The 24,894-nt window shown below is 49.6% G+C and overlaps 2 protein-coding genes across 11 annotated transcripts in view; both read right to left on the minus strand.

Annotated features, from left to right (window-relative positions):
- Positions 1 to 9,945: 9,945 nt before the first annotated feature.
- GP1BB (glycoprotein Ib platelet subunit beta) lies at positions 9,946 to 14,983 on the minus strand. Of its 2 annotated transcripts, none has more exons than XM_083803544.1 (2): positions 14,845 to 14,983; positions 9,946 to 11,554 (listed from the first exon to the last, which is right to left on the minus strand). In XM_083803544.1, exon 2 carries the CDS (start codon positions 11,467 to 11,469, stop codon positions 10,876 to 10,878), a length of 594 nt encoding a protein of 197 aa, XP_083659670.1. In that variant the 5' UTR covers positions 11,470 to 11,554; positions 14,845 to 14,983; the 3' UTR covers positions 9,946 to 10,875. The 2 variants fall into 2 exon arrangements, with proteins under 2 accessions (XP_083659670.1, XP_083659669.1); XM_083803543.1 differs by having other exon boundaries at positions 12,323 to 14,959.
- A 119-nt stretch (positions 14,984 to 15,102) lies between these two features.
- Positions 15,103 to 24,894, minus strand: part of SEPTIN5 (septin 5) — a 43,907-nt gene continuing 34,115 nt past the window's right edge. For all 9 annotated transcript variants that reach the window (XM_083803501.1, XM_083803502.1, XM_083803500.1 and 6 more), the window contains 7 exons: positions 24,711 to 24,845; positions 23,928 to 24,045; positions 23,486 to 23,587; positions 22,494 to 22,590; positions 21,065 to 21,200; positions 19,288 to 19,390; positions 15,103 to 18,694 (listed from right to left, as the gene is read on the minus strand). In XM_083803501.1, coding sequence (XP_083659627.1) covers positions 18,638 to 18,694; positions 19,288 to 19,390; positions 21,065 to 21,200; positions 22,494 to 22,590; positions 23,486 to 23,587; positions 23,928 to 24,045; positions 24,711 to 24,845 — 748 coding nt within the window. In that variant the 3' untranslated portion in view covers positions 15,103 to 18,637. The remainder of the gene's footprint in view (positions 18,695 to 19,287; positions 19,391 to 21,064; positions 21,201 to 22,493; positions 22,591 to 23,485; positions 23,588 to 23,927; positions 24,046 to 24,710; positions 24,846 to 24,894) is intronic.

Raw genomic sequence — 24,894 nt, forward strand, 5'->3', positions numbered from 1 at the left:
CAGTAGGAGTACTACATAAATTAAACAGAGCTCAGAGGAAAAGCCTGTGCCTTCCTGTCCCCCTCAGAAAGCAGTGGAAGCCTGTTAGCTAGAAGAGAGGGAACAAGGGCTAAGCTGGAGAGCAGGGTTGTGCCCAGTCATGCCAAGCACTCCTAGGAAGCTCTGGCAGTTGGCTTGTGCAAGGACAGCTCTGTTTCAGGGAAGGAAAGGCTTGGCTCCTTCTCAGAGGAGATGGGGAAAACTCTCTGTGTGCATCCACAGACAAGGCCTCCACGTCCACCCAGGAAAAGCCAAGGCATCTCCAGCAGCGTTTGGTGGGTTTTCTCCCCTGACAAGCTCCTGGCAGCTGCTGACAGCAGGGAGACTTGAGGAACTCGATCCCTTCCCTCTTCCCCAGGCTTCTGCCCCCTCCAATCCCAGAACACAAATATATGGATTTTTCCTCTACAGATACACAAGACGCCAGGCAAAGAGAGGCTTGTGGAATGCACAGCCCAGTGGATCTTGTTTCCCAGAAAGACTGGCCTGGCCTTAGCGGAAGGTTAATTAATTCTGGCAGCTCAGGGCTGGAAAATGTCCACTTCATGCATTGAAGTGCCTATCCATGGGTGGAGTGGGGGCCAATCAAACCATAAGGGCAAAGGTCCATCTGCAAACATGTAGGAAAAGCTTGGCCGGCTTTGTGCCTAGGTCCTGCGGGAGGAACACAAGAATGATTTATCCAATTGCTATAGCCAGCGCGGGGTGCAAGGGGAGAACAACAGAACCACAAAAGAGCTAGAAAAACACAGCCATGCCAGGCGTAGGTGGAGAAGCATTATCTTATGGGGCAGGCATGCACTCTGCCCTCCCTTCTCTGAGCTCTGCAAGTGCCTTTGTATCTCAGCCTCCAGCAAGTACGGCTGAGGAAGAACGAGCCACAGACAGAGGCTTGAAGACCCAGCCCTCAGCAGGTGGTATAGTTCAGACGCAGTGGAGCTGCGCGCATCGTTGCAGCATAGCAGAGAAATAAAGCTATTTCATGGCCAAACAGACCTGCTGGGAGCAGGATCCGGCTGCTCTTGCCCACTGAAAGAGGACACTGTGCCACCTCTGCTCCCACTGCTAGTTCTGCGCCTTGCCAGACTGCAGGGTGCATTTCATGCTCAGCAGGACCAAAGTTAAAGGTATCTCACCCCAACATAGCAGCTCCCAACTGCAGCACGCACTGAAAAATGCCCTTGTCCCCTTGTCATTCTGGTAACATCCAGGATATGAATGTTTGCAGAAGCCTCATGACAGCATTTTATGAAACTTCTGCGAGGAGGCAGCTGGTGCCCTTCCATGCACAAGCCCTGAATACAGGCAGTGCCCCCAGTATGCTGATGCCAGCCCAGAGCACCAACTCTTCCAACCCCAGTTACACCAAAACCTAGAGGGAACTTGAAGGCTAACTTAACCACAGGCACTGAGGTCTGGAGAAGGGGAAACCTACCTGAAGAACAGGGGAACACTGTCCCTCTTCTGCAGTGTGCAAGATATTCAGAAGCTGAGGAAGAGCTACATGCAAGGCAACCACCTTGGGCTGTGCATCCTTCCCTCCCAGTTCCCAGGAACTGGATGCAAGAAGCAGCAGTGTTCAATTCCAGCTTTGCTGCTGACACACACCGTGAGAGCAGGCACATCCCCAAACTCCCCCCCAAAACAGTACGTTCATCACAAGGTGGGTAAGAGGATGAACAGCGCTGCAGCGATTTTAAGGTGTCTCACCATCCAAAAGGTAACTCAGACCAAATCCTCTATGCTGAGTTAGGATGCAATGAGCAGCAGTTGGGGAGCTTACAAATCTGCTCAGGGAAGCCTTTGTGCAGCAAAAGGAGGGTGAGACATTAACACAGAATTTCTGTGATTCCTTGGCTTGCTGCTCCAGATAAGTATCATAGTCTTAAATATTTGAGGGAAATATTAAACCTAAACAAAGTAAAGTAAGGTTCAAACTGAATTATTTGCAAAGAATAGGGAAAGAAGAGAGAAGAAATAGAGGCCAGGAGACATTGGACAAGCCAAGGAAAACATTTTGAGAACGTCATGCCACTTAGTGCAGTCAGATACATTTTAAAAGCAAAGAAATAGTTTTTCAGAAGTTACTGTATGGCCAGGCTGCAGACAGGAGGTATATCCTTGCCCATGCCCTGAACCACAGATACACCCTCTCCCTCTGCCCAGCATTTTTCACTCACCAATCTCAAAGCGCTTACAGATGTTCAAACTTAGCATACTTCTGAGATTAATTTTCTTGATAACTCTACTCAGTAAAACAGATTTCAGCTTTTTCCTTTTGCTCACAAACTCCCTGCAAAAGCTACTTTGCTGTGAAGCTGAGGCATGCCTCGTGGCAGCCCACAAGTCAGTTCTCCTGCTTTTCTCTCCATTGCAAGCTCACATGCAGCAGTTCCCATAGAGTTTATGGGAGTTTATTTTATGTACAACTTGACATAAACTGACAGTATCTGGGAGTGTGCAGCAACCCCAGCAGAAGTACCTCCCTTTCCTGCTGTGCTGGACTCAGCCAGGGCTGAATTAGCCAGAAAGGTGAACCAGCATCGAGAGGCAAGGAAATCCTGGCATTCCTCTCCAAGTGTGTAACCAGATCCTCTCTCCTCTGTTATTCTTGCCACTCATTCCCATCTGTAGGAACTGCCGAGGATACAGCAAGGCCAACTCAGTAAGCAACTCAGCAATCAGTCCAGACCGAGCTCCTTGTTGTCAGGAAAACACCTTTTTTCTTCTCTCTCTGGTTTACAGTTTACCCAAAAGTCTGTGTGCACGGACTTCGTCCTGAGGACTGCTTGCTGTCAGGCTGCTCTGAGCATTGCTAGCTCTGAAGCTGAACACCCCAGTGAGGTTTTTGCTCTCCACCTGAGCAAGGGAACCTCTTCCAGGCAGCTCACAGCAGCAAACAGGTGCTCAGCCCAGACCTCCCTTGTGCAGGGGAAAGACCTGAGGACGGGCTAGTGTTGGCCACCCCGGGCAGCTGCTGAGGATGCCTCCTGCAGCCCTCGGGGGCTCCCCGCAGCACCAATCCAACCCTGCCAGTGCCAGGTGGGGTACTGCCTGTCCTGCTGGATACAGGAAACTCTGGCAGCCCAGTCGTGGCCCAAGGATTCAGGAGAAGTGCTCCAGAGAGGGGTATGGGATAGTGCCCTGCACTCTACCAAGTGTCACCTTTCCTCGTGGGCAGTCATTAAAAACCAGAGCTGAGTTTACATAAGGCTCCTGCAGCAGGAAGGACAGCAGCTTCACATGCCTCTTGTCCTGGGCACCGACATGATTCCAAACCAGTCTGTGTCAGCAGTCCCCTCACGCCCTGCTGGCGCCAGCACAGAGGGCTGCAGGGACCCGGCAGAGCGCAGCACCTAACAGCACCGCGCTCAGCATCACACAGCCCAAGGAGCCCTCGCCCCAGCCCTTGGGGGCTGCACCCTGCGCCCAGCGAGGGGAGCCCAAGGCCCTCGGCTGTGCTAAGGCCAAGCCCCCTGGGCTGGGTCAGCCTCCAGGGCCCCTGCCCGCTCCGCTCCCCTCGGACGCTGCCTCCTGCCCTGCCCTCTTCCCCCAGCAAAAGCTGCTGTGTGATGGGCACTCAGCTGCTCCCCAGCAGGGGAAATGTTCCCTCCCTGACTGCTATTTCCTTTGAACTAGGAGGAACATGGTGGGTCCTGCACTCCCAGTGTGTCAACCCGTGCAGCTCAGCACCTCCAGGGGTGCTGGGACTCGTTCCAAGACCTGTGGATGGATTGCTGTCGTTAATAAATTCTCAGCATCTGAGCAGCAAAAGCCCTGTGCTTTCCAGGGGAGCAACCCAAAATGCCGTCAGCCCTGCGCTGCTTCCATCAGGCAGATCCACCTGCACAACAAAATAAAGCTGTGACATAGGCCGGACCCAGCCTCCTTCAGAAATGTTAACTCCACGGAGATTAACGCTCCAGGTGGGACCACAAGCCACAGCTCCTCAACAGCAGCAGACCACCAGGCCCTGGGGTCACTGGCAGTCTCACCAGGAGAGATCATTTACCCCATCCTCAACTTCCTCTTCCTCTGCTGTCTTGCCAGGCACAAGAGAACACCCCTCAGCTGACAGACCCTCCTCACTGCACAAGGTAAAATGCTGGTGGACCCATACACTGAATTATTATTTTCATCAGAACCCACCAAATTGTCAAGATGAAGGAACAATTGGTAGAAGTACCTATTTTTAAAACAGGGGACCAAAAAGCCTGTGGAATTGTTTAATGTCTGTTTCCTAGTTCACAAGTACTGAAGTTCCTCCTCCCCCACCCTTTTAAGGTGGGAAACATCCCAGATAATTTCCCATCCCACAAGGATTTCACAATTTCCCATCCCTGGGAACACAGAGTGCCTGGCACGTGGGGCCCTGCAGACACCTACAGATAGAGGCAAGGCAAGGCAGGAATGTGGAAACCCACAGACAAGCGGTGATTACAATTACATGCATTTTTTTCCACAAGAAAGCTAGTTAACCGCTGGAACAAGGCTAGGGGGTACGCTGCCCAATTTTCATCCCAATTTCCTCTCATTTTGACAGCACTTGTACACTTTTGGTGGTTTTAGAAATACTTGCCCTACTGTACGTAACTAATGTCACACTACCAACATGTGCATAACCAAGTGCCCTCACCCCCCAGCTGGGCCTTCCCGTGTTGGATCTCACCACGAGCCATCGCAGCAGTTTGTGAGCAGGGCCTAGCACACCTCTTCAGCACCCTCCAAAGGCTCGGGAAATCCTGGCTTTGTTGAAGTCAGTGGCAGCACAGAGCAGGGCTAGGATTTCACTCCCTAGTTCCCCTGCCTTTGAGTTAGACACATTTTCAGCAGCTGCATCTTCACATCATTTTTTCCCTCCACACTTAGGATAAAAACCTGTTCATTGCAACACACAGCGGCTTGCCCGAAGAGTGACTTCTCGCACAGTGTGAACGTCACCACACATTTCAAACTGTGCTGCATTTCATGCAAAGCCTTCTCTCAGATCTGCATTGGTGCATGATCTATTTTCAAATTACAGACAATGGACAGATGCAAAAAGCTCTACCTGAAGTACTATGGGAAATCACAGGGGGATTTGCAGACTGAGGTTCAGGTACATCACTGAGAGGGAATTTCCCTTCATTTAGGGGTAGAGAGCACAGAAGTACAGCATTGCTTCTTGCACTTTTGCAGGTCTCAGGCAAAGAGGAAAGGAAGCAATGGGAGCATTAAAACGTCGTCCTTGACAGATAGTGGCAGAGGGGATGAGAGGAGAGGAAGTGAACGAGCTCACCAGTGTCTTGCTTTCAAAGCCTTCTGCACTGGATAATCAAATTAATCACTGTGGTGGTTTTGGTGCAGTTTGGCCAGAAAAGTACCAAACACAGCAAAGTAGCAAGCTGTACTTTACGTACAACCTGAGAAATGCTGACAGCACTTGGAAGGGTGGGGAAGAGCAGGTACCAACAGAATAGGCAGTGGGGCTGAGGATGAGGCAAGAAGGATGACGACAGCGTTGGTTTGAGAACAGGCAGCACAGGGTGGAGGCTTGGGACTGGACCTGGAGGGAGGTGTTACCAGGCAGAAAACCACGTACGGCTACACAGGGAAGTGGCCCTCCACTTCACAGGTTTGAATGCGGACACTCTTGCTGCAGCATCGGGTGATTTATGCAAACTCAATATGAAGCCCAGTCCCAGTGACTGTCACTTTGTCTCATACCCCCTGGAACACAAAGACTTGGTGCTTTATCTCCCTTCTCTCTCCCTGCAAGAATCCGGGCAGCTGATCAAATATGAAGATTCACCCGAGAAAGGTACAAAATGGCCTGGGGAAAAGCCTTCATTTCACCAGCAGGTTCATTCACAGAGATCATGCCACAGCACATAAGGGGGCCATTGTTTCTGGAATAAAATCTCCAATTGAGCTCTCTACTTCGGCCATGATCAATGGGAGGGAATTAAAGTCTTGTCCTGGGAAAAAAACTATTTTTCTAACACTGTGTTGAAAGATCAGGTAATGGAGATGGAGCAAGTGTGGGCACCCGCAGCACCTCTTGGTGAGTTTCAGAGTGATGGAGGTAAAAGCCCCTGCTGGATAAAGCTCACCGAATTCAGGCAGAGCTTTTCACAAGAGAGGCAACCAAACTGAGGGCTATTATTCACAACAGGCGATATCAGTGTTAAATGGTACTTCAGCCCAGGGAATCAACACTATTTCCATCACAGCCTTCACAACATGACACCTGCATTTCCCTGCCACAGTTTGTCTGGTATTTTGGAATGCCAACAAGAAAGGGACTATTTCAACCAGTAGTCACGGGCTGAAAATGCAGTGTCTGCTGCTTGGACATCGCACCTGCCTTCATCCTCTCCCTAGCCCACATCTCACATTGGTTTTGCTGATAAAAGCAAACAGAAGATTAAAAGCTATTTGCTGCCCTCTTCCGAGCAAACCCCGACTGCATGTCAATATGGGAATCATCTCGAGAAAGTCATTTATTCAGTGAGCAGAGCCCTCTCTCCATGCAAAAGAGATGACACTGTATGGCATCAAGCAGCTGTGACAGGGCAGCTTAGGAGCAATCAGCAGCTATGACAGACGGGGATGGCAGATCAATGTTACGCAGCCTAAACGGACAGTTATCCATAGAGGGCGTTCTTGGCGTGTTGGTTTGTAGCTCTCAGCTTAACGCTGTGGTATGGGAATATAAAGAAATACCTCGCAGCATATTCTGTTCCCATAGTCACAGACGTTTCAGAACCGAAGCAGACCATGAGGCACACAAAGAAATGAAAAAAAAAAAAAAAAGACTTGTATATTTAAAGAGGGTGATTTGGTGTTTTTGTTGTTAGTTGGTTTGGTTTAGACTGAAACCACTCAAATCTTTCGTCTTCCAGCAGAGCTCTATCATATCCTTCCATAGAATATATACCTTTATTTAGATATACAGTATGTATGAATGCATTATCTTCAAAAAGAACCTTAACACTGCAACCTGATGCTTTCAAAGCATTTATTCAAGACAGCTAATCATTCGTAGAAACCTATTAAATTAGAGTTTGTGCTCTCCATTCTTCTCCAAGTCTTAAAAAATAAAAAATAAATTAAAATAATAATAATAAAAATACTTGTGAGCCTGAGGGAGCCTCAGTTTTCATACGCAAATATACAAAAATGTAGAAGCCATTTCTAAACATATCTGAAATTGTTCTTCTCCTATGTACCCTAGGACAGATGAGATGTCCCATGATGTTGAATTACCACTGCTTTTTTTGGCACTCTCTCTGAGATGCCCTGCATACTTCAATCCTGAAGGGGAGTCAGGCTTTTGAAGAAGACCAGGTAGCCTCAAATTAATGACCATGAAAAATGTCTTTTGCAATTTGTAAGCAATGCAACAAATCCCAGACCAGGCTGCCACCAAGGCATCTATTAAATGTTCCCATTTGGGCATACAGAAAGCACACAGCTGTGACTATGTGTGACTGGAATATGCCATTCTTCTACAGGACGTGCCTCCACAAGATCTCCAAGCACTGCTTAATTCCTGACTGTTGCACAGAATTGGTCTGTCTCAATGACCAGGCCCTGCAGTGAATGTTAGCAAATTGTTCTTTATGTGTACAAACGTGGTATTTTTATCCCACAAATGAGGGGTGCGGAAACTATCAAAGTCTACTTAAAACAACAAAGGTAAGTTCCCAGATGTCACGTAAACCCAGTCAATTTGTAAATGCTTGCAGCAATCCTGAGGCAAAACATAAACCTTATTGCTGTAAGCAGAAAGGACTTAAAAACTGATTTTCTGTAGGATTTTTAATTAAAATTCTCTAGGCTCCAAAATCAGCTTGTTCTGCTTTCAGGACTTGTTTGCTCTACAAGCCATGTAAGAATCACCATGCAGATACCTAAAAACCAGCACATTGAAAACAAAGAACAGCCACTGAGTCACCTACCAGCCATTTAGTCCTTTCCTTAGGTAGTGCTGACCTGCTTTGCAGACGTCTCAGGTTTACAGTTTTGCACCATGAAGGCTGCAAACACATTTTGGTTCAGTTTCCCATTTTTTTCAGCCAGAAAGACGCTGCTTTGAAGCACCCTGAACTTTTGGCAATGCAGCAGCCTGTCCAGCAGGCCTGGCAGACCAACCCTGCATGCCCAGGTGTTGGATTGGCTTTAATACCAGGAAAGAATTCACAAGGAAGCTTTGCAACTATTTTTGCGCTATTTCAGCACTGTTTTTTCAGACCACTGTGCAGCCTTGGACAATCCCTTCCTTCAGCAGCAGCACAGCAGATCCTCCGCAGGGCAGTGGAGCAGGAAAGCATCTGTGACATGCAGCTTTCTAAGCCAGGAGAAGACAAGACATGCAGGCCCTAGATTTATGGATTAGACATGCTGCCATGGCCTACAAATCACTCTGCGCTCAGTGCCATTCATTATCACATTGCTATGGCTGTTCACATTCTTCACAGGTGCAAAAGATGCCAAAAAGGCTTTTTACCTTCCACGTGCCAAGACTTAATGACGCATAGTCAGGACACTGGGGGAACTGAAACCGAAGTCAGCAATCATTCTGCCTTTGTGGGCACACCAAGTCCTGAAGGATTTCCAGCACCCCACAGCAGTGCTGACAGGCAGGCAGCTGAGCACTCACAGCGCCAGGATCGTGTCTGCTCCCAGTCCAGCCTCTCCCAGCAACTGAGCCCATTCCTGCAGCACTGTCAGTACCTTCCCACATGTACTATCAACATCCTCCAGCCCAGGTAAGTGCAGCTGAAAATCTGCAGGCAAAACTGGGGATTCACCCTGCCTCACTACCATGCTTGGCAGTGGCATCAAGCAAGCAAAGGTCTTTTTACATACTTTGTATGGATCAGAAAATAAAATGAACTTTGACAACAGGCACAAGGTAGCTAAAATAACTGCATAATTAACATTAAAAAAAAAAAAAAGAGAGAAGGGCTGGAGGGAAGACAATGTGTTGTGTGACTACTTTACGAATCTGCATCTTGATTCTGGGAAAAGGACACCAGAGAAGAACAAGCCAGGAAAATAGTCTTTCTATTCCTGTGGAAAGTTTGTTCCTCAGGGAAGTAATAATAATGCTAGCATACTTAAAACCCAGTGATTTGAAAGTGTCACGGGGCCTCACGGAGCATCGATTTGGGCATCTCCTCAGGGTTTGGCCCCCAGCAGAGCTGTGTGTCTGCTGTGCCACGGCGGTCGCTGGTGATATTGATCAGTCCCCAGCAAGAGGTGCATTGGCTACAAAACCCATCAATGCCCAATCCGCAGAATTTAAAAACAAACAAACAAACAAAAAAAAATGGAGTGGAACTCCTTCACCCAGCCAGGCAAATGGCGGCACAGAGGGACACGGGAAGAGAGGAAAGGGCGGGAAGAGGCCACCATGTCACTCACCTCACCTCAGCTCCATCCGGCCTCGGCCTTCAGCTCTGGCCGCTCCTGGCTCCACCTTCCCGCCTCAGACTCCACCTTCACACCTGCCTACCAAGGGCGGGGGGTTGCCCGTCGCCATAGGGCATGCTGTGGTGGCCCCGCAGCCAGCCCGGCTCCTTGCCGCCCTCCCCTCCTTCCTCCCCCTCACGGCTTTCCCCTCAGCAGCCCCCGTCCTAAAGGTGCGAAGAGGCTGCCGGCGGCGCCCGTCGGGGCCGGCCAGGACCGCTAGGGGGCTGTAGCGGCCGTTAGGGGCCTTTAGGAGCCGTTAAGGAACCGTTAGGGCCGTTAAGAGCCGTTAACGACCGCCGAGGCTCGGCGCGAGGCGCCTCTTCCCTCAGCGCCCCTTCCTTCAGCGCCGCGCGCGGCCGCCGCTTCCCGCCCTTTCCCGCCTCACGGCGCGGCGGCGCTGCAGAGCACGTGAAAAGATAATTTAAAAAAAAAGCCCCTTACAGCATCAGTCATCGTTGTTTTATTTCAGTTTTGCTTCATTACAAAAAATATCTGAGGCATAATAATCGGCAGTGGGCACGTTAATGGGTTCTGCAGCTGGGAGCCCCAACGAGCAGGTCTCTGTGGGGACAGGGGCAGCGCCAACATGGCCCCGAGGAGCCTCTGGTGCCACAGCTCCAGGCCTGGGGGGATTTTCTCAGGAACACTGGGGCCTGCTCTGACTCAGGGCAGCTGAAGTCAGTATTAACACTAGCAGTAGATTAAAAAGAATGAAGATGGGGTAAACAGGTAGGCTATTAAACATTCCCCCTCTCTCCCACAGAAGAATAAAACATACGCATGAGGCAAGAAGAAGGCAAGAAGAAACATCCTTTCTGTTTAACTGATGGAAAACTGAGGCAGGAGAAGACTTAAGTCGCTTGTCCAAAGTTACCAAAGCATTCAGTGGTAGCACCAAGGAAAGTGTATTTCTCTGTTGTCCTAGTCCAGTATCCAGTTCACCGTCCACCTCTGTCCTGGCCTGACCCAGTAAAACCACAAGCATCATGGAAAGCACAGCTGAAATATGCTAGCACAGGAGGGACTGAGTGCTGCAGCCCCTAAAATCTTGTGAGCCTTTTGAGTCAGTTCTGGTTGCTGTAATTTATGGTTTCCATAGTCTACCAAACCAGAATTACTTCCAGTTCAGCAAAGCAATGAAGATGATGCTGAAGAGTTAAAAAAAAAAAAAAAAAAAAAAAAACATTAAGAAGCAAAAGATGCAAAAGATCTGCTCTTTGGAAACACAGCAAGTGCCTGATCAGTTCCAAGTCCTCCTCTGGACTGCAGTCAGGATCAGATGCTGCACAAATCGGTCCCCTCTGGGTATCACAACCCACGTGGCTTTGGCATAGCAACATCCAAGGGGGACAGGGACCCTCACTCTGCTGATGTCAATCACTGTTGTAGGGGCCAGGTATCTGCATGCTGGTGTAGATCTTGGGTGGTACTCCGGGCTTCGGCAGTCATCCTCCGAAATCTCCGCAGGTAGAGAATGATGAAGATGACCAAGATAGCCTGGACTAAAAGGAGAATGAACAAAAAGAGCTGAGAGAAGAGAGCCAGGGTGCAGTACCAGTGCTGGCACGTGGAAATGATCTCGTCTTCTGTCAGATAAGCGATGATCCGGTCCTGAAGGTGAGCTGGGGAAGCACATTTCACATCCCTGTAAAAGGTCCGGTTCTGCTGCCACTGGAGCCAGGAGCGCAAATAGAGAATGTCACAGTTGCATTCCCAAGGGTTGCCGTGCAAGTGGACTGTCTGGAGGTTCTTTAGGTTGTCAAAGAGCCCATTGGGAATAGAGGTGAGACTATTGTAAGCAAGGTTGATAATTTCAGCTGATGGCCGGAAAGCAACGGGTAGTTTTGTTACAGTTAGGCCTTTTGATGTGCAGTCAATAATGTTGGTGGCACACTTGCATGGCAGAGGGCATGTAGGTATCACGAGTGGGAGGAAGCCAAGGAAGGGCAAGAAGAGAATCCTTCTGTTCATCTTCACCTGCAAACACTCCCCCACTGAGAGTGGGTGAGGTGGAGATCAGGCAAGTAGACACCACAGACTTTTGGACTACAAAGATCTGAAAAGAACAGAGTTAAAAAAAGGTGTTGTGAAAAATCTTGGTCTTTCATTACAAGAAAGGCAATACTCCTGGTCTTCCCAAACATGAGCTTGGGCAGAGATATGAGCAGATGAATGCTGGGAGGCTTAGTTGCAGCCATCAAATTTTTACTAGTCCTCAGAAGCATACAAGAGCTGCTGGTACTTTCAGCATTACTACAGAACAATTTATAGGGAAGCCAAGAAAATTCATGTCAGGAAGTAAAAAAATAGAATACGAAACTGCTCATGCCTTATCATAGCACTGAATTACATCTGTAAGCAAAACTGTTGTAAACTGCAAGAGGAGATTCAGAAATAAATTTACTGTTACCACAAGTAAAAAAATAGTCTTTCCAGTTTTGAATAGACACGATAAAACAGTCCGCACGCAACAGAGAGGGTGCTGACCACTGGGAGGAGGTCTGTGGAGCTTTTCACACTAGACATTGCTCCTGCAGATGCATAATCTGAAGCTGTGACCATGCTGGGAGACAGTTCATTGACCCATGTCTTTGTATTGCAGTCTCATACCATCACTGAACACAGCCTGCTATAACTTCTTTAAGAGAATACTACACGTGCCTGCAATGAGGCACTGTTTTTTCATGCAATCTGTCGAAAGAAAGAAAGAAAGAAAGAAAGAAAGAAAGAAAGAAAGAAAGAAAGAAAGAAAGAAAGAAAGAAAAGAAAGAAAGAAAAGAAGAAAGAAAGAAAGAAGGGGCAGAAGGGAGCTTTGTTGACTTACCAAGGCAGATCAATCCTTGCTTTCTTGCTGGCTTTACAACACAAGAGAAAGGTCTTAAGGCAGTCCAGTCAGTGCAAGAGTGTTTGCAGCTGCATAGCTGAACCCCTGAATAATCCCCTTGCAGCTGGCTCACAAGATAAGGGTCAGGCTCATCCCAGGGACACCTCCCATATGAGGCCTTCTGCAAGTTTGCTGCATGTCACCGGAAGCCGAGCCTTCATTGAGCAAGTCTTCCAAGAAATGGGAGCTGGCACTGCTTGCAAGAATGCGTTTGCTGGCAGAGATGCTGACAGCACCGATAACTCTGATTCTGTGCCCACGTGCTCTAGGTAACAAGTAGACCAGCAGTGCAATGCATTCAAGTATGCTGAGGATGATGACAGCAAAATATACTGCCCAAGTGTTTCCTTGTTATTCTTGTACAGGCAAAATATCTGCAGGGTGAAGACTTTGCCTTTCACCACTGTAAGTGGATGAGAAGGGCTTCCTCCACGTTATTTTCTCAGGTTTGAGCCTTTGGCTCTTGGAAATACAAAAGAGATAAAGCACAGCTGTTAGCACTTGCCCACTTAACAGTCAGCCAGCAAAGTCACAGACCCTTTGAGGAATCCTCTTGTGGGTCCAAGTGCTCTCCTTTGTCCTCTGGCCCTTTGGAACAAGGCAATTTAATTTCTTATGTTGAGCACCTCAGGGCTCACAATAAGCATCTTGTATGTGCCAAGTTAGCCTCAGAGCCATGTAGAGCAACAACAAATCTATGCAGAGAATCTGCTCAGAAATTCCAGTCCTGGCTGCTCCAAATGCTAGCTGTTCAGCCTTGCTCCTGTGCAGTTTGGTGAGGGGGAAGAACCCTTCCCCTCCCTTCACTCTGGAGGAAGTTTGGGCACTGGAATAAGAGAGGATCACGCTGAATCTAGCAGCGTTTCTGTAGAGAGCCATGGAATTTGTGGACCTTATAGAGCTCAGAATCAGCTGGAATGTGATAACTCTGGGCGATGCCTTATGATAATTTTCAAGTAAGTTTCACAAACTTCCTGAAATTATTTCTCTTTGCAGTAAGCTCAAGAAACACACTTCACCTGCAGCTTTTTATCCCTGAATAGCACTAGGATGAGAACTAAAGGAGAGAAAATACCTGCAAGAGGAAGCACCTCGTTTTTGTTTAGTCCAGAGTCACTTCCTCTGCATGACATCCCTTTTCTCCACCATTTTTTCTGGCCTTTTCTTTTAAAGATGATTCACTGTGAATAGAGCCAGGGTACGTACACCTGGTGCACAGAACCAAGCAGGCCAGACAAGGAGACAAAGTAGGACAGCATTCTAACAGAAACATCACCAAGTCTCAACTGCAAAGTAGTAACTCAAAACGTACTTCAACATGGAAGGTGATGTTACTGGTTTGTTCTACAGTCCATGAGCACCGTGGCCTTTGGTTTCCCATCTCATCAGGAAGACTATTTGGCAGAGTGGTGAGCCCTAGCACTTCGCAGTGTGCTGTCCCTGAGGTTTCTCTTGAAGCAGTGAAACACGTCTACTCCTAATAAGCAGTGGAAAGTTTGCTGAAAGAAATGGATTTCCAGAGGCTTCATTGCTGTCAGTGGTTGAGCCAAGGAAAAAGATCCACCATGTTCTTGCATCCTTTCTTGATTATTAGAGGTAAAATACAACTCTTAGCATTTCACTGTCTACGCCAAAATAAAGTTGATTGGTTCCACAGGAAGGACAACAGACCGGGGAACACAGTGTTCCAAGGGACTGGTCTTTTGATAGCTAAGTGACTTGGCAGCTTTCAACAAGTGAAACTTGCATTTACTGAGAAAAATTGACCACATCCTTCATTCAGAATTTGCATCACACACATACTTGAACAGATAAGTCCAAGGGTCAAAAATATTCTCAGGAAATGTAGGCATAATTTTGTCTTCTTGAGGTCATCACACCTTCACAGACATTTTCTGCAATGGGCCTGACTCTAGGCATTGGCTATCCTACAGGCTAAGGCCACCCGAACTACATTGTGAAACTGTTACCCCACTGAACCCAACTCTCCATTGCCTTGCAGTGTGCACCCAGTACTCAGCATAACGTGGGGGAACTCTGGTGGTTCAGAGCAAAAACAGTGAACACCCTGAATGTGCTGATGTTAGGAGAATTTAGGGTGTAAACAAAAGCGGAATTTGGCCCTAACCATGGGAGAATCTCTTTGTGATGCTCTAAAACAATTAAGCTTTACACTTCTAGTAGGTTGGAGCAGATCATTCCAGTTGTTTCACTGTGGCAGGCAGGCAGAGTGGCAAAGGGATCTTGGGCTAACAAACTAACGCATTTTTTCCTGCATTATGCTTGGGAGCCACCTTAATACAGCAGGGTAAGTTTGCCCAGCCACAGCCACATCTCACTTATTTGGGTGGTACTTTATTCACAGGCAGATGTTCAGGCCAGGTGTGGCATGGAGCTAATCTAGAGCCAGACCCAGCCTGACTATGCACACAGCAGACAGCAGTGATTCTTTGGCTACTTACAAAGTGGATTTCCTGGGATTGGATCCTGCCCAGCTGCTCATTGCTGATTTAGACTGCACTCCTAGGGGAAGCTTAAAGACAGAAGAACTTCAGGATCATCTTGTCTAGCCTCTGACATAAACACAGTCCAGAAATCCCATGCCTGCCTGGAGCCTGCTCTGATGGAACTGGATAAAAGGACAGACAGTTTTGCCCTCTCTTGTCCATAACGTATCACCGATGCTGCTGAAGGGGACTGAAAAATCAAACAGAAAGAGGTTGGTTTTTTGAATGTATTTATTTCACTGATCAATTCAGGTAGTAAACATTATTAATAATAATAACAATAATAATCATTTAATAAAATGGATATGTTTTAAAAGGTTTCATTTTTCTTTGTTCACAATGACAAAATGTTCAAACAGAAATTTACAAAAAAATATATATTATAATAACCCAACAGACAGACGGGAAACAAAGAGCTTAGGAGTGGAGTTGGGGGTGAGGAAGTCACATGGTAGGAGCAAGCCAGTGTTAAAGCACAGCTGGGGTTGTGAGGAAGAGCAGGGAACGCCATTGCACAGCACGAAACGTGGGACCCCCTCCTTCTCTGGGGGGAGGCATGCGGGGAGGCAGCAGGAAGCTCCACACAGGCAGGACCAGCACAGCAGCAGCACACAAGGAGTTCATGCCACAGCTCCCTCCCTAGTCAGGCACAAGGTCTGAGACGTACCAACAACCCCAGCTGCAGCCCAGGACAGACAGCTCTGCGGAGCGGGACGCAGCCCCTGCAGTGACTAGCTCGGCAGGGCAAAGCTTGGCAGAGGCGTGGGAATGGGCCTGGGAGCGCAGGGGTCGCACATGAGACTGCGGAGGGTTTGTGTGAGGGGAGGTGTTAGATTACCTTCCTATCCCCACTTCTCACTGCCAAAGCCAAATGGCTGAGCTGCATTTGTTCGGGAGTCTCTTCTTGGCTTACTGTGCAGCTGAATGCAACAATACAAAACATTCATCCTTTTATAAACTGTTGTCACCTTCCAGGCCAGAGTCTGGATCCCTGGTGCCCCAAAAAGTCAGTCCCTAATCCCTTGCCAGGCAGCCCCCCAACTCTGATGCTCTGGGCAGGGAACCTCTGACATAGGGATGTGAATTTCAACAGTACCCCTGCCCCTCTGTAGAAGCTGTGTCTCTAGTGCCTCACTCCTATGCATTTTGAATAAGTGCAGCTCAAGCCATCTTCTGCAGCTGGTAGTTGAAGACTTCAGCTCTGTAAAGAACAGAGCTGACGTTATCAACTTGATCTAGAAGCCATGTGCACTGAGCTGATGGAGACTTCCTCACCCAGAGGGACAAGGCAGATACACACTCAGCAATCCTGCCTGCCTGCGACCAGAGTACCCTGTGCTCTCACCAACACGCAGCACAGGATAAAAGCTGTCTGCCCTCTTATGTCCATGCTGAAGGGTAAAGATCTGCTTTTTTTTCTGGGAGTTAATCTGTTTGAAAGAGGAACATCTTTAGCTGAATAGTGCTCATCTGCAACAGAACATCCTCCTAACAGACAAAACTCATGTAAGAAAAGAGAGGGGACAGGTACTGCAAGGTGTTTCCAGTTACACTACCACGGATAAAGCTGAGAACTCAGCAGTCCTCCTGCTTCCAACAGCAGCAAAGCAGCTCTAGGAAACCTGGAGGAAGCTCCTACCTCAGGTTACTCCGTCGCTCAGGCAAGCGCATTGCAGAAAGAAAGGCTGTATTTCCTCCTTAAGCACCTGGCCCTGGCATGTTACTGAAGACAGGCTGAGCCCTTTCCTTCTCCTAGGCTGGCACTGTCAAATGTCACTTATGAGCCTGATACAGGGGAGAAGGAAAAAAAAAATGTTGTTGGGACAGAATAGCTGCCTTCATCCTTGCCCTGCTGAGCTCATCCCCAGGTGCCCCTGCCCCACTTCTCACCCCTCTGAGGCAGCAGAAGGGCACTTAGGAGAGGTTTGCCTTGGACGCTGCTCTTGCCCAACTTGCACATTTCTGTCAGTGGGCTTTCACCCTTGCTTTGTCTTTCCACACTGTGTCGGGCTGTCTCCCCTGCCCCTACAGCCCATGTTCTAGTCGAACAGAGGTTCTGTACAGAGAATAACCTGAACCTGCCAGCCTCTGCAGCTCTAAAGCCCCACAGGGGGAATCAGATAAACGCAGCACCTAACAACAGTTATGGGGCTTGGCTATTCCTGGCCATTGCTGCCTCCTGCCCAGGGAGGTCTGCTGGGGAAAGCCTGAGATGGAGGAGCTGATACAAACAGGGAAGGGAGACAGGGAAATTGGGCTGGCAGCCAAAGGAGCAGAAGGGTCCAGCCCATGGCAGCACTCCCTGGAGTTGGAGGGAAGAGCCAAATGTCTCTCACTCCAGCAGCCCCTGATTCTCTGCACACACGGCAGCGTTGCTGGTGAGTCCTGCCCTGTCAGGCACATCACACTCCAGGGCTCTCCTCTGGCTGATCTGGAAGTTAAAAATACTGCAGGAAGCAGAAACAGGACAGAAGCTGCTACCAAAAAAGCGCTCTTATCTCTGCCCAGCAGATCCACCAGCTTTCCCAGCACTGAGACAGGAAGAGAAGAGGGCTGGGGAGAGGGAGAAGGACTGAGTCTCAGGGGAAGGGCAGGGGAGGAAGGGCCAAGTCTGCTGGGCTGTGCTCAGCCCAGTGCAGTGACTCTCCTGTACCTGCCACACTGACCCACAGCAGCTCTCCATGGCCCCCCTGCCACCCCTGGCTCCCTACAGCGGTCTGCCTGGCCAGGCAGCTTGCAGACCTCTGGTACGAGCCTTCAGAAACTGCCCCTTTCCTCAGGAGAAGCTCAGAGCGACCAGAGCTAAACCATGAGATAGCCTCACCCAGCCACTGCAGCGCCCTGCTGTAGTGCTTCTGTCAGCCCCTCCAGCCTGCCATGGGAGGAGAGCACGGCTGGCAGGCTGGGGAGGTGTTCGCGCCCATCATTGCTGGTAATCCTCAGTAACTCATCCTCTCTGCCAGAAAGACACAGCCGAGGGCAGTGGAAGCTGTTTTCTTCTAACCAACCCCTTGACAGACTCAGTTCCTTGCCGCTCAGTGCAAAGTTCTGGAGTTCGTAGGAAAAACAAACCCGGCCATCCAACCAACCGAAGGCAAACCAAATAACCCGGGCAGGAAACCAGACAGCCAGCAGGCCCCCTGGGCAGTGCACAGAGAACCCCCCAGTCCCTGCTCTCTGGTCCAGAGCTGGCCCCTGGCAGCGCAGGTTGAACTCCCAGGAGGGAACATCTGCCTTTACAACACTTGTGCTGGCCCTGGACAAGGGGAGTGGGGAAGGGGGCACAGCACCTCAGGTGGGAGTAAACATCTACGTGCATCGACACAGATATTCTTCAAGTTCGTACACCAGAGAAACCAGGACTTTAAATACCAGAGCATTCCCAAACAAGAGATTAGTACATGGGAAAGGGAGATCTGTTTCTTTTCTTTTTTTTTTTCCCCTTTTTAGGATGCCTTAAAAGACTTCCCAGGCTAGTTCCTTTTGAAAAAAAAACAAAATGAGAAAAAAAGAAAAGAAAGAATAATAAAAAAAGAAATACACATCAGTAAACAGTTAAGTGAACAGCCTTCTCCACAACCCAGCTGACCGCAAAGCCAGCATTGCTGCTAATAAATTAGAGGGTGCGGGTGCAGCTCTTGCCCACAAGTCTTTATACAACGGGAAACCTCTTTTTAAACGTCCACAGCTCTTGCCAGACTTCGGTTGGTCGCTGAGGGATTCCCTTTGCCCTCCAAGTACCTGCACCTCACTGATCCTGCATCTGCTGCTGCATCTTCTGCAGCATTTCTTGCATCCGCCGCAGCTGCATGAGACAGAAGAGAGACGATCAAAGACGGATCTGCTGGGGCTGGTGATCTGCACTGGGGGCTGGCATCATGAAATGAGTTTCTGGCTCCCCCAGCCCCCAACCACAGCCAGCAGGTGACAAGTCTATCAAGCCTAGCAGGACAGCTGGGCAGGGAGCCCAGCATATCCCATCTGCACCGCACAAAGCCACAGGGCCAAGCTTCAGGCTCTCCATCAGGCCTCTGACAGCCAGTGTGGCTGACCAAGACAGAGGTCCTGGACAAAGAGGCTCGCCCTGAGTGGTGCTGATTAACAGCGTAACGGGCATGGGGGTGACGGGGTAGTCCCTCGGGGGTGACAAAGGGATTTCTCAGTGAAGATTAATTCCTGCCTGAGCACAGAAGCATCAATGTCTGGGGTGGAACAGAGCCACGTTTCCCTGACAGGGGAAGGTGGGCACAACATCCACATCCTGCCCTCCACACCAGGAGGAGCCCGCAATGGTGGGAGGCAGGAGCAGGAAGCCCCAGGACAGCCTCTGCGGGGCAATCCTGGAGAATCAGACTTCAGCTCCAATATTAAGGCAGCCCAGGCAGAAATGGGTCTCACCTCCTCGTCCTTCATTTTGATCAGCTTCTCTGTCTCAGTGTCCGGTGTTGGGAGAGGCAGGATAGGAATTGGGCTTTCTATCCTGTTGTCCTGAGTCAGCTTGCTAGAGAGACAGAGAGAGGGAAGAAACAGTCAGTTACGCTTCAGGCTGTCCAGCTTTGGTGTCACCACATGATGGCTGTCACTCATGATGGCAGACCTGCCAGCAATGTGGCAGCATGCACCCAGCCACGTGGAAGGGCTGTGGGGGCAATCTAGCACATAGGTGTAGGATGCACTTGGAGAAAACCCAAACCAGGATTACACCAAGAAAAAAAACAGCCAGAAAGAGCTGGCAATTCTGACCACTTTACGTAACAACATTGGAAAATTTAGCAGGGACATTTACAGCCAATTTCTATCTAACTATCAGTATCTCTAAGCCACTACACGCACACCATGTTGTGGTGCTTTTTTGTTTGTTTGTTTTTAATGAAAATAAAACCAGAGGAGCAGCTTAACTGCTGCAAGTCTGATAACAAAGCCTGGTCCCTATACTCAAGAGGTGGGAGGCATGACAAAGTGCTGGCAGGGGACAGAGGAAGGAGGTGACTTTCTTCCAAAAGCTGGAGGAGCTATCCATAGAAAATCTGGGAATTCAAGTTGCCACTTTCTGGCTTTCACCACTTGGAGTCACCATTTGCTCATTATTGAGTCAATTCCAGCTCTGGAACTTGGTATCTCCTCCCAAAAGTTTCTTCAGAGAAGAACCCGTATCCCACTGCTAGAAACGGCCATGCTAGTTTTCGCTGAGAAAGAAGCAGCCATGGCGTGAGAAACAGTACCAGAATTTTAAGCCGAGCAATTGCTTTTTCATCACTCTGTTCTTTTAATAGATACACAGCCTGTCTAAATAGCAACTGTGACACTTCTGACAGATCTCTAGTGTTTCACATGGTTATTTTGGGACTCCCTATTATCACTGTTGAAAAAGACAGGCTCATCTGCTATGCAAAAGTACTGGGATACAGCGTGTGTGAGCAGAACGTGCCAACCTGCACATTTGCACACATGCTGGGCTGTTCCTCGGTGAAGTGCAGCTATTTCTGCTCTGCAACGTGGCAGCATGCAGTCACCCAGCCAGTTCAGTCAGGAAGTGAAGGGGATGGTTTACAACAGAAGAGCCAAAACCTATTTAAACCTAAAATTTGTCACCAATATTTCAGTCACGGAAGGGAGAAGGAAAAGATATGACCTTCAAGTGAAAAGCCCATGAGTGTTCTCTGTTTTCTGATCTCTGTGATTAAAACTACAGAGAATCTAATGCAACAGCAAGATAATGCAGAGAAATCTTTGGAGATGTGATAAGACTCTTGCTAATTGCTTAGGCTCCATTGTCTGAGAAACAGCAGCATCCCAAGGGTCATGCTGTCTTTTGGACAGAACTGCAGATTGCAGAATGCCTTCTTCTTTGGCAATGTACATAGCAATAACCCACCAGAGAAATGGTTTATCTCATGTTTCATTAGGCTGGATGTATTTCACCCAGTGCTCGGAACAGCTCTTCTAAAGAGCATTTACGGCCAGGCCTATTTCCCAAGATCTGTGTGGGGAATCCTTGGACAGGAACATGGATTCTCAGAAGCATCCTCACCGTGAGCTAAGGCTGTGGGAGACAAGCTTGGATGTGCTGTATTACTTCCCAGGGCCATTCCCCAGAGAAGCCATTCTGAAAAAGTGGTCCCCGCTCCACAGAGTGAGGTACCCCTGCAACCCCCAGGCAAAGTGGGGGACCCACCTGGTCATTTGCTGGATGCACTGAGCTCGGTAGTTCTCATAATGGACATCACAAGTGACATCCTTCAGGTCGTGCATGTGTGTCCGGATCAGCATGTTCCGCAGCTTCACAAAGTCGCAGTGCGCCTGATTTTCCACTACAAAGCAAAACCGGTAGAGCACCTGGATGTCACACCTCATCAGCCCCATCCAGGGAGTCCCTTCTCACTTCTCTGCACCAAGGCCTGGAATAAAACTCCCCCAAGGGCCCCTTCCCCATCCATTCCCACTCTCTCCCTCCCAGTGCTGGGGACTCCCCCCCTGAGCCCAGCACAGGCCTCGATGGAGCTCTGCGCTCCTCGACCCTGAGGCCAGGCTGCCGAGGTCACTGCGTTCCCAGGACTTTTTCTGAGTAAGAGGGTTAATTAACCACATATAGCAGAGCCCTGAGAGCATGCTGCTCCCAGGTACAGCGAATGTCATTATTATAACCCAGTGAAAGCAGCAGCTGCTGGAGACTGGAAACTGGCCATTTCCTCAGACCTTAGGATTGATTGAAAGGCCACTGTAAGCAGGATGGTTTCCACCAGGGATCTTGAATCAGCCCCTGAGGTGCAGAGCCATTAGCAGGCAACAGACTAGAGAGCTGAAAAAGCTGCTGTTACCATGGGGAGCCAGGCCCCAGGCAGCCCTGTGGGAGTCTGGGGGGAAACGTGCTTGGTAGCTGTGCACTTGCCGTGGTAATCTCCATTTCTCTCTCTGCAGGGCTGGGGGGAGCTGGCTGTGTGAAGCCCAGGGTTTCACAAAGCTGATCTCACTGCCAACTACCAACACTCTGACAGGTACAGCCCACTCAGAAGACAGCAAGAGAGAAGAGCCAGCAGCTGGGCAGCCCAAGCAGCTGACACCAACCCACAAGTGCACACAGAGGATTTGGGGATTGAAAGCTGCAATATCTAAAGCAATGTGCCAGCACGGGGGAGTCAGCAACAGCAGCAAAAGCCATTCTGGGGTTTTTCTACCTATGAAATTTCTCCCTTGAGAAAGGGAGAAAATTAGGGACAAACGCTCTGTGTGGCAGCACAGCTTCCTGCCCTCCCCCTCTAGGTCTCGCTGCCGCTTGAAGGAACCTTCACAGACTCAGCTCCATCCCCACAGCAGTGGCACCACATTCGGGCTCCTCCCTGAACAAGTGTTGCACAATGCACCATGGTTTCAGGGGCAGGGTGACTGCTCTACACGCAGCAACAGAGCAGGCAGCTCCCAGCACCTCCCTGTACCCTACCTTGTCCCCTGCCACGTGCCAAAGGCCGCACAGTTGGTCAACAGTTGGTCAAGGCTGCGCAGAGGTGAACTCCCCACTGCAGTCCCTGCTGTACGTGCCCACCTCTGTCCTTGCCCGTCCCTCCCTGCCCTGTGCTCAGTGCCAGGACCAGAGGCACTGTGCTTACCTTCCACAATGCCCCACGGGTACAGCCGTCCACGGACTCGCTGGCCTTTTGCCTCCACCACTGTGTTACTGCCAATGACAGCAAAGGGAGCACTCTCCTGGAACGAGAGGCATTGCTGAGCCTGTGGCTGCCCACACATCCCTCCTCCGAGGGCCGAGCTCAGGCAGAGCAGAACAGGAGGATGAAGACACTGATAGGAAAGGCACGGGGATATCCACACATCCCACAGCATGAGACAGCACAACACGATTATAGAGAAAAGCCTCAGGCACTAGGATCTGAAGGCAGCTTGATTCCCAGCCTGACATTCTCAGCTGTCCTGAGGAACACTGTCTCTGCAGGTGCCTGCATCTCTTTTTTGTGGGGAAACACTACAAGGAAGTCAGAGCAGAGAGGCTGGGACATCAAACAAGTGGGACAATGGAGGTCAAGAGCTCATCCAGGCAAGGAAGTACAGGCTGTGCTCCTCTCTGCTCAGAGACCATGGCCTTTATCTGGCAGGAGAAACAAGGCCATACTGCACGCACACACTCAGCTTAGGAAAGGGTCAGGCCTGGGCTGCTGGGGCCTCCAGCCGGGTCTGGGTGATCCTGCTGTCTCCCCCACACAACTGATGTATCAGAGTGGGGATGAGGCCTCTTCACCCACAAACTGTTCTTAGTTGCTGATGGCTTCGCTCAGACATAGGTGCTTACAAGTGTCAAACAACCCAGCCTCCACCTTATACAGGCTGGGGTAGACCAAGGAAAGACTGACATTGCCTGGTAGGACACCTGAAGTCCCGTGTCTTTATGCTGCACTTCATGGCACCAGCAAGGACATCAGCCCTCTTCTCCAGGCCACCTACCACGTGAGCCAATATAGGTTGCCTCCTGCGTATCAGCAGCACAGCACAGGACTTTGGCACACACAGGGCAGCTCTGGCTCCTTCCAGAGCAACCAGTGTACCCAAGAGCCAGACTCTGCAGTCCCTTGATGAACTGATTCCTTACCTTCAGCTCTCTATCTTGCTGCTTGAACTCCTCATCTTCATCAGAGTCACACTCAGGAAACTGATATACTTTAATGCCAAATTTGTCAATCTCTTCCCGGATCTGCGCCCATGCAAGACAAGAACAAAAAAAATGCAGCACTGAACAACACAGAAATGCTGAGTCTATTCCCTGTTTGTACTGCCATGTTTCCTGTAGAGCTGGCTTCTATGCAGACACCACTTCCCTTCTCACAGGTATCACATAGCACTGCTGCAATTAGATCTGCAGGTACTATATATATATATATATATATATATGTATACACACACATGCGCATACACTATAAATATATACGTACACACACACTTTTCTTTTTTTTGCAGGTATACTGCTTTTCTCTTTCCTCAGCATATCCCTGCCACCATTCCAGGTATGCCCCTGTAGAGAAACACCATCTCACCCTCTCTTTTAGTTTCCGGATCTCAGAGGGGATCAGGCAGTCAGCTTTGGCAATGAGCGGCACGATGTTGACCTTCTCATGCAGAGCCTTCATGAACTCGACATCCACAGGCCTCAGCCTGCAGCAGGGATGAGGAGGGATGTGGTTAGCAAGGACACAACGGGCAGCTCCCCCTCCAGCCTCTCCCACTTCACCCATCAGCCCCAGCAAGAAGGGAGAAGGACAGCACTGTCACAAGAGTCTGGGGCAGCCCTCAGCTAGGGCTGCATCTTCAGGAAAGCCGTCTCAGATTTTAGATGCTGAAACACGTCATGCAGACACAGGCTGAGCATTCACCTTACAGAACAAATATTGCCCAGGCCACAGCCACAGACCTCCTCCTGGCTGCCCCGTGCTGCAGGGAGCCAGCACGGCTGCTCCAGGCTAGGCTGGGACACAAGCCAGCAAGGTCTGGCAGGGACTGAAGGCAGCTTAAAACTCCCTTTCCTACCCATCAGTCAGGCTTAGGTAGATAGGAAGATACAAGTCTGCGTGGCACTGCTTCTCCTGATTTCTCTCTCAGGCCTGTGGCCTGTTTTTGATCAACTCTGCCTGATCACGGGCAGCCTGTCATGTCAGCGAGGAGGGAGGCTGTGTAGGACTCAACAAGGGGAGCAGCTGGATGGCTCTTCACCTGTGTCAACAGCCTGGACACTGGACACAACACACTACGAGGCAATCCTGGGGCACAAGGGTCTTCCCCCCAGCCTGAGTCATACCCCATCCCAGAGCGGGGTGTCTCACCCGTGCCCAAAGGGCGAGATGAAGTAGAGGCAGCAATGCACTCGGTTGTCCTGGATGTTCTTCCTGTTCAGGCCGCTCTCATCACGGAAATACTGTTCAAACTGCTGGTCGATGTAGTCAGTGATGGGCTTCCAGCTGGGAACGAGAACTCAATCAAAACCAAAGCATGTGTGTAACAGGACAC

This window comes from Anser anser (genome assembly GCF_964211835.1).
Source record: "Anser anser genome assembly, chromosome: 18".
NCBI lineage: Eukaryota > Metazoa > Chordata > Aves > Anseriformes > Anatidae > Anser > Anser anser.